The sequence below is a fragment of the Cydia pomonella genome, chromosome 4, assembly GCF_033807575.1.
Source record: "Cydia pomonella isolate Wapato2018A chromosome 4, ilCydPomo1, whole genome shotgun sequence".
In the NCBI taxonomy this organism is placed as follows: Eukaryota; Metazoa; Arthropoda; class Insecta; order Lepidoptera; family Tortricidae; genus Cydia; species Cydia pomonella.
In genome coordinates, this window is record NC_084706.1 from 25,729,319 (window position 1) to 25,738,935 (window position 9,617).

Consider the following 9,617-nt stretch of genomic DNA (forward strand, 5'->3'; position numbering starts at 1 on the left):
CTTTAGTAATAGTAGTAGGGTAATAGTTTTCATACGCACAAAGCTAAAATGCCACAACAATTTATGGAAATTACGTACCTTACCTACTAACAGGACCTGTATATTTTATTCCGTTGACGCAAATTACAACTTTTATTGTGAGTAATTATCATATCAATATCGTATTTGCTTCACGATTATAAAAATAGTGGCAATTAAATGTTATAGTAAATGATAAAAACACATTTAAATCTTTTTAACAATTTTGTATCGTATTGAGTGATAAGTCTCATAATTAAAAACCGCTATATAAAAATCATATAATGAGGAAAAATGTGTAAATAAATTGATATGCGTTTTAGATTATAAAACGTACAGCGGGAACCAACACGTTTTATTTCGAAATACCGTGTGATTAAAGTAAAAAAATGTTTCACAGCAAAATTAATAAAAAGCGACAGGCCCAAATGATTTCTGTCATGCAAGTAAGTAAATGGGTTTCTAGTTTCTGTTTGACCCAATGGTTGACTGGTGGGGAATACCTGATTGAGAGATAAATAGTGGGACTATTTATCTCGCAATATAGTTTAAATCATTACATCTTATAAAACAAAGTCCCCACCGCATATGTATGTCTGTATGTTCGCGATAAACTTAAAACTACTGAACGGATTATAACGCGGTTTTCACCTATCAATAAAGTGAAGTGATTCTTGAGGAAGGTTTAGATGTATAATTTGTGAAGTCTTACCCGTGCGAGGCCGGAGCGGGTCATTAGTAAATAAAGTAGTTCAAATAGGTACTATATGCCATATAGAATAGGTACTTAAAGGTAGTCTTACATGCAAGTATAGTCGTTAGCTTTGTAGCTGGCTTATAAAAAATGATCCGGTCACTTTAACCGGTTATTGAATTACAACTCCTATGGTAATTGAAATAAGATTCAAAATGAACAAATGGATAAATAATTTGCGATTTCTTGTGTGGTCCCTATACGGTTACTGAGTGCCGGCGAGTCGAACGCTACCGAACCAGTCTAAAATGTGTCCTCGATATGCGGAACAAAGGCGCGTTATCGGAGGGCGCACCTATACTGGTTTTTTGAGCGTTGGACTAGCCCGCACTTTTAATGCCAATTAGAATTATACGACCCTTTTTTCCAGGTAGTGGCACGCGCGATTTTAGTTAATTTCATCATTCTTCTCATTTAATGCACTTTTGACTTGAGCCCAATAATAGTCGAGAGAACGGCACTGCAGGACGTTTGGAGCTCTATTCTATGTCAACTACCAAAAAATACGAATTATGAACGAAGGAAATTGTATGATTTTCGACTTGGCCTAGAATTAAGTAACACACATTTTCTGTAACTTTAGCTATCCTATCCTTCGTACGAAGAAGTGAACTGACTTTCATCGTAGTTCGTTGCATTTTAGCTGCATATCTACCCCAGTTTGGTATGCTTCGTTTTCGCAAATTCTATTAGCAATCTTTGTGATGGGCCCAGGGTCACTTGTTCCTAGAGATCTGCCGTTTTAAGGCATCTGTTCAAGTTCACATACTAAATTAGTTGTTTAAAGTGTTTTATTTATAGTAATTTTAAGTGTTTCGAAATCAGGCATGTAGGATGTTGCAAATATTCTTGCTATTTGGAAAATACCAGTTATCAGTGATATCTTCTCTTTGCCAGTGTAAAGTCGAACAGCATAGAACCAGAATTATTTATATTGCTATATATAAAATAATAATAAGACTTTTTATCACGGCAAGAAAGTCGTAGTCATCTTGCTTAGAAACAAAATTACAGCGGCTTGAAATTTACAGTCTTTTTCGTTACAGGCCTTATCTGTGGCACCTTAGATTAAATGGGTGAGCCGATTTGCGGTTGTTTCTATTTGTTTTCTAGTGGCTTCTTAGACATGTTTTATCAAAATCGATTCATCCGTTAGTGTTGTTTTTTTAATGTTATACTTACAGAGTTTAAATGACTGCCCACAAGAAGATAGACCACAAAAAGTACATTCAATAAAAATGCTGACCGCTCTAGAATTATTTGACACAAAGAAATATGGCCTGGCTATGACCATATTCAAACAACTAAACGCAGAGCCCATTGACGTTATAAAATTGATTCCCGAACTGGACAATAAGCCTGGGAAAAATGGGAAAATTAAGGGGGAAGACTTAAAGAATGCAGTAAAAGCTTTAGTTGAGTATTTGAGGTCGAAAAAAAGAAGCGTGACCGAAGCCAGTGGTCACGACGATGTGCAGTCAGAACTTATTGATACAACGCTGCTGAAGTGTTATGTGCTGGTGAGTTTGAACTTCGCAAATTATTGTGGAAATTGGAAATAACATCTCAGGCGCCATTCATATGATTTAAGGTATAACGACGATGAAGGGACCACTGTAATTTTGTCGTTATATCCGGAATTCGTTATAGGCATAGGCAGAGATAATAGTACATTACGATACAAGTGCAAAAAATAGGAAATTCGAAACGAGTGGCGATAAATTAAAACACGACCGAAGGGAGTGTTTTAAATCGACACGAGTTGCGAATTGCCTATTCGCACATGTATCGTACAACGTTTTACAGTACATATGGCCCTTTAAATGTTCGACACAGTAACGTAATATGCAAATTTTCGCATTAGTGCTATAAAGTAGCACCATATGTACTGTAAAGACATGTATGTATAAATTTAACTTCGAATCATAACTATGAGTACATTTCAAACGAGTGTTTACGCTATCTCCCTTTACTTGACTAATAATATCTACCTATAAACCAAAGAGAATATGAAATAAAGGTGGATTGTCAAAGAAATTTTTGTAGCCACATTAGATTTAGTGCCATATTTCGACACATGATTAAAACTTAGAACGCCATTTGACTTTGCATCCTTATTCTTTCACTGATATGTGCTAAATATCAAAAAGTGTATTTGGAATAGTCTCCCTGACAAATATAGACAGTGTCCGAACAGATTTTCTTTTATAAACTCCCTAAATTAGTACTTTGCTGGCATTATAAGTACTGGAAGTACTGGAAGTGTTTCTGTTTTGTACATTTCATCTGATTTCATATATTATGTATATATATGTAATTATCATCATTCGCTTGCCCTTATCCCATTCATTTGGGGTCGGCGCAGCATGTCTTTTCCTTCCATATCTTTCTGTCACCCGTCATCTCATCGTTCACTCGCGTTCGTTTCATGTCATCTCTCACACAATCCATCCACCTTTTCCTAGGTTTTCCTCTCCCGTTCCATCCCTCCACATTCATTCGTAATACCTTTCTCGTCACATGACTCATCCCTCCGCATCACATGCCCATACCATAATAATTATATGTATTAATATTATGTATATGTGTATGTTTATGCCTGTGTATTATTTATGGTTATGTGTATTGTGCCCTTAAAGTACCTTATCGTATTTTTTATAGGTACATCATGATTTTACACCACCTACAACTTATCTGCTCTGCCCAAGGGTGACTGAGAGAAAGCCTTATGGCATTAATTTCGCCTTTTGTACGTTGTAATTTCTTTTTTGCAATAAAGAATAATTAAATAAAGTCATAGAAGTTTGACGTTTAAAATAACACTTACCGGGGCTATCAAAAAAATTAAAACGAAAAATGATTTATTTAGGTATCAAAATTGCAGCTTAAATTGCTGTACTTGGTCTAACTCTGTAACTATACGTCTATCTATATTTTTTTTTATTACCAGTTAAACGATCATAATGCTCTAACCGACTTACTACGCCTCAACCACTGCCAACTGGAAGAAGCAGAGAAAATCCTGACAGCTCATGAAAAGTTCACTGAATTAGTGATATTGTACCAAATAAAAGGACAGCATCGGAAAGCCCTGCAACTGCTGAAAGAACAGGCGAAGCACTCCGATTTTGAGCAAAAGGGAATTCGCATGACGATCGAATATTTGCAAACAATGGGTAAGTTAGCTGTCTCGCCACGGTAAGTTGAAATTTTCTGAGATGATTTTATGGGCTCAAACTTTAAACTGTTTAACACAAGGCATTGTTTCTTATATGCATCGTGGTTGCTCCTGACCTTGACCCGAGAGATAAAGATTAAACCCGTGTAAACGGCAGTCAGATTTTGAGCAAATGGGACATCGCTTGACGATCGAATAATTGTAAAAAATGGGTAAGTTAGCGGTGTCTCGTGGCTGCAAATTGAAATTTTCTGAGGTGATTTTTTGGGCTCAAACTTTAAACTGTTTAACACAAGGCATCGTTTATATGTGCATCGTGATAACTACCGAATTTGACACGAGAGAGAAAGATCAAGCCCATTTAAAAGGCAATAGGCGAAGCATTCAGATTTTGAGCAAATGGGACATCGCATGACGATCGAATATTTGCAAAAAATGGGTAAGATAACTGTCTCGTGACTGTAGATTGAAAGTTTATGAGGTGATTTTCTTTTCTTTTGTGTACCACGGAAGCTACCGAATCTCTCTTTAGTGATTAGGACCAAGCCCATTTAAAAGGCAATTTTTAGCGCTTTAGTTATATGGTTCAAATTTGTGTAACAGTTTTTTTATACTACGTCGGTGGTAAACAAGCATACGGCCCGTCCGATGGAAAGTAGTGTGTGTGTGTGTGTGTGTGTGTGTGTGTGTGTGTGTGTGTGTGTGTGTGTGTGTGTGTGTGTGTGTGTGTGTGTGTGTGTGTGTGTGTGTGTGTGTGTGTGCGCGCGCGCGTGCGTGCGTGCGTGCGTGCGTGCGTGCGTGCGTGTGTGTGTGTGTTGCAATTTCCGAATATGCTTACCTAAATATGAATGCGGAGGGTCGGTCGTCCTACATTACCCAAACGTGATATCAGAATTCTATTACATGAATTTGAACCGCAATAAAATAGAGCGAGTAGAAGTTTTGTATAAATCGTGTCATTCACGACGACGCGTGTCTCGAATCGTATTGTCATGTTTTTAAAGGTTATATTTGACAAATCTGCGCGTCATCGTGGATGACATGAACAATAAAACGTTCAGTACCCCTAGTGTACATTCAGTACCCCTAAACGTCCCGCTTGGCGCGCTGTTTCTAAATCCCATACAAAATGAGACTTAACGCAAACGCGTACGTAATTTTTTTTTTATACCTCGACGGTGGCAAGCAAGCCTACGGCCCGCCTGATGGTAAGCAGTCACCGTAGCCTATGGACGCCTGCAACTCCAGAGGTGTTACATGCGCGTTGCCGACCTCTTAAAAATCTGTACACTCCTTTTTTGAAGAACCTCATACTGTAGACCCTCGGGAAAACCTCGGCAGAATGTCACGCTATCGAATAAATTTACACTAGGGGTTCTGTATTCTTAATCACGTTTAGACTTTTTACTTTGCCTTATTTCAGGGACCGAAAACTTGGATATTATCTTCGAGTTTTCTGACAGCATCCTAAAAGATCATCCCAAAGAAGCTCTGAAAATATTCACAGAAGACAAAATAGAAGTAAAAAAACCTTCCCCGTCAAAGTATTTTGGATTTTCTAAAAAGAAAACACAAATCCCTAGTTGTACCTTATTTGGAACATATTATTCATGCGTGGAATGAAAGTAATGCTTTGTTTCATGACGAATTAATAAACAAATATAGGGAGGGCATAATGAATAAAGAAGCTAACAGGTAATTGTCTTTTTCATTGCATTTGTTTTTTTATAAATTTGTATGTTAGTTATTAGGAGGTGAACATTGAAAGCTATACTCTGAAAAGCTTGAAAGGTATATCTTTAGATATTTAAATAAAAGTAAACAAACAATTTGTAAATTTTCGGGTAGTTATAACATTTATTGGTTAACCAGCCAAATACAAAACCGCCTGGATCTGTCACTGAACGACCTCACTTTAATGTTTTCATCTACCCTCCTCTGGCTTGAGGAGCTATTTGAGGGTAGATTTTGTTTATTTTTATTTAAATACCTAGAGATACAGAGTATAACTCCATTTCATGACGTTCGATTAGTCTCAAATGACCACTGATACGTACAAAATATGATGATATCGGTTGATCTGATGATGGAGATCGAAGGTAGTCACAGAAAACTAGGAAAGAACAAGCAAATTATTATTTTTTTGTCAAATATTGCTTACCAAATTTAAAAATTATATCTAGGTACTTCTATTACAGTAAAGAAGAGCTCGACCATACAAAGTCAAACCTGCTGGCATTTCTAGAGACATCTTCTCATTACACCCCGGAGTGTGTAATAAGGCACTTCCCGACCGACAGTCTGTTTGAAGAGAGAGCCGCCATCTTGGAAAGATTGGAGAGACATGAACAAGCGCTCGCTATTTATATACACATCTTAGGTACGATTATAGTTATAAAATTCAGGCTTTTCTAGAGAAATCTTCGCAATACATTTCGGAGTGTGTAATAGGCCCTTCCCGAGCGACAGTCTGTTTGATGCGAAGAGAGGGCGGCCATCTTGGAAAGGGGAGACATGAACAGGCTCTCGCTATTTATATACACGTTTTAGGTATGATTACGATTATTTCGTTATAAAATGCAGTTGAACTGAACTTACAAAACTGACCAAGTGCGAATTGTATTAAGTATAAAGAGTTCCGTACCGGTGGTACAGTAAGCTGCACAGGTAAGTGATCCCCCTGCATAAAAACTTGTTTACAGGGGGGATTACTTAACTCTGCAGCTTACTATGCAGTTTTCTATATAAAGCATCACGTGATCACCGGTCGCCTGTTGTAGAAAATGAAGTGTCTGTTGCGTAGGCCCGGACGCGGGCCGTTCTAGCGTGAGTCATCCTCTGTGTAGCATTGAATTATTTTGTATGAATAACGACGGAAATTTTCCATGCCATTAAATTCCTTAAATGTACGACGCCTGCGTTCGTAGTGTTCTACCTTTAAAATAAATAAATAAATAAAGTTTTATTTCAGGCAAGTTATCCATATCAAAATACAATTAACATATTATAATGCCAAAAGAATACTTAATAATGTAATAAAAAAAGTTGAACAATTAACATTTTTGTTTCCGTTTTGGTGCACGGAAAGAACTAACTTTACTCACAAGAAACTTTAGGGCGATAGGTACACATGTAGTGAATAATCCTTTCCCATCGTTTTTTTTACGGAACGTACGAACGTGTTATGCTATTTTAGTCGGTCTCAGTACAAAATGTACTGAGGTTGACCGAAGTAGCATGACAAATACGAACGATCCCGAGAAAATACGAAGGGAAAGGATTATTCACTACATCTGTACCTACTCGTTTGAACACCTTGCAGGTAGGCAGTAGGCAGGTATTAAGGGAACCTATTTCTTATCTGAAATACCGCAAGCGCAGGTGATTGTACTTCACTACGACGAAATTAACGGAATCCGTGTACACCTATTTTGTCCACGAAACCAGGTGACGTCAGCCGCGCCGTACAGTACTGTGAGAAAACTCACAACAGCCACGACGAAGATACCCGCGACATATACATCTTACTTCTTCAATTCCTTATGAACCCGCATCAGGGCCCGGTTGGGCCGATGGCCAAAATTCCGAGACACGCAAGGACCTCGGAACCGGATCTAGAGACGGTGCTTCGTATACTGGAGAAGCATGCGGACAAAATATGTCCTATTAAGGTTAGTGATGCGTGGACCGCATATCTTTGAAAAGTGCATTGTGTATTAAGGGCGCTAAATAAAAATTCACGAACGAGTGTGAAATGAAGCCCGAAGCCGAAATTAAGGACTTAATGAACACAAGTTCTTAATTCCTGTACCGCCCCTGACACACACAATGATTTTTATCACACTTGTGAAGAAAAACAGGAAAAAAAGGGAAGGAAGGGATTTACGAACCGCATCGCTTAACAAGTGTGATGAAAAAGTACATTACAGGCCTAGATCGAAATTTAGGATTTACGGAACGCATAGTAACTCTTTTCGAGCAAGTGTGATAAAAATGAGGTTTACGAATTGTCAACTGCTGGCACCCTTAACTAACGCGTCCTAAAGTGCCCGAAATTAGGTGACTATAGTAGGTAATTATTGCTACATTCCTCCCTACCACTAATTTCTGATGGTTTCTAGAAGAGCTTACTAAATTAGTTTTCAATAAATAAATAAATTATATTTGCAGGCTTTGTCCGTACTGCCCGACTCCGTGCCGCTCTCGAGATTAAAGTATTACCTTCAATACACTCTGGACTACCAACTCGCACTTAAACGCAGCACTCAAGTGCTGAAAGGATTGCTGTATGCGGAACAAGAACAGGTAAGTATTATAAAATTCTTAGGTGGGATAGCAGCCATGAGTTGGAACGAGAGGCAGGATCGTGACGTCTCACGCCAACGTATGGTCATCGCACTAAGTTACAACAGAGACTAATTTAATTTAACGCTTTTTATGCCTTGCCAACAATGTGTCTTATTTAGAAGATACATATATAATTTTACGTGCTATTTTGTATTTTTTTCTAAATCATTTATATTTATCTATCAGGCACGAGGTTGGTTTGATCTCTCGTTTTTTTTTTTAATTTGCCAAGAAAAGGAATAAACCAAATTATTCGAAGGTAAAGACAAATGATAACATAGCCCATGTTACAAACACATTTGCGAAAATAAATTCAACGGGATTAAGACATACACACATACACATAAATTATATTTTACAAAAATGCCAAATATAAGATGCATCAGGGTAATTTCGAATGTGAGTTAATTTTGGAAATTGCAAATATCTACTGTAATAAAGTAAGAAAGTAAGCGTTGGAGTAGTGTTAGTTTTGCCAAAGTATGAAATATGCTAATTAAGTAGATATTAGCGATTTTCAAATATATCCCGCTTTCTGCAAACTTATCCCAATTCATCTTAATATAAAAACTTCCGCTCTGAAATGGAACGGTGTTTTTTAGATAGAAGAGTTGAAAGAATACTACGAATCAAAGAGTATCCTGATCTCCGAGTACAATGTGTGTCGAGTCTGCAAGAAAAAGTTTAGCAACCAAAATGCCCTCATGCGATACCCCAACGGCGCCGTCGTACACTACTCGTGTGGCTTAAGCAAGTGATTGATCAATGACGAAGGCGTGATGGAGAATAGTAATTAAGGTATAAACTAAGGTTGTTCAGTTCCGTTCCAGATTACTTTGCAAAGAAAAATGTTTTTCAGTTTATTATAATTCTTCATATCTTATATCTCCAGTTTTAGATCATAATATACTATGTTTAGATTAAGTACTAGCCAAAAACGGCACTTGCAACATTGCTGACATATTGCATACTCTTATGTCTAAAGCGCGCGGTTGTGTCGTGTTATAAACGCAGCGTTGAACGCATGTAGAGAAAATAACTTTAGTCCTAGCTAGCTATAAGAATACTTGCAATACCCTTATCAGGATGCCATGTGTTTCTATAATTTAAATGTAATAAAATAACTATGTACCATGGCTCGCAATAAATGATTTCTGATTTCTGAAATGATAATGCGCTTCCCGCTGTGTTTACCGCGTAAAACAATGTAGCATCATTTAGTGGAAATAGTGGCAGTGACTCTGCAACTTTTTCTTAAAAGCGCCACTTAGCACAGTTGTTCCTGAGGTCACTATGAGCTGATGGCTGATTTAGCCCGGT

At 37.5% G+C, this 9,617-nt stretch overlaps 1 protein-coding gene across 1 annotated transcript; it reads left to right on the plus strand.

The window, feature by feature from the left end:
- Window positions 1-3,716: 3,716 nt before the first annotated feature.
- LOC133517534 (vam6/Vps39-like protein) lies at window positions 3,717-9,577 on the plus strand (the record flags this gene model as incomplete). The annotated part of the gene is given in 7 exon segments (XM_061850857.1): window positions 3,717-3,948; window positions 5,374-5,474; window positions 5,476-5,645; window positions 6,149-6,330; window positions 7,398-7,621; window positions 8,121-8,255; window positions 8,900-9,577. Coding segments are annotated over 7 exon segments (1,200 nt in total), but the record flags the coding sequence as incomplete, so codon positions are not given.
- Window positions 9,578-9,617: the final 40 nt, after the last annotated feature.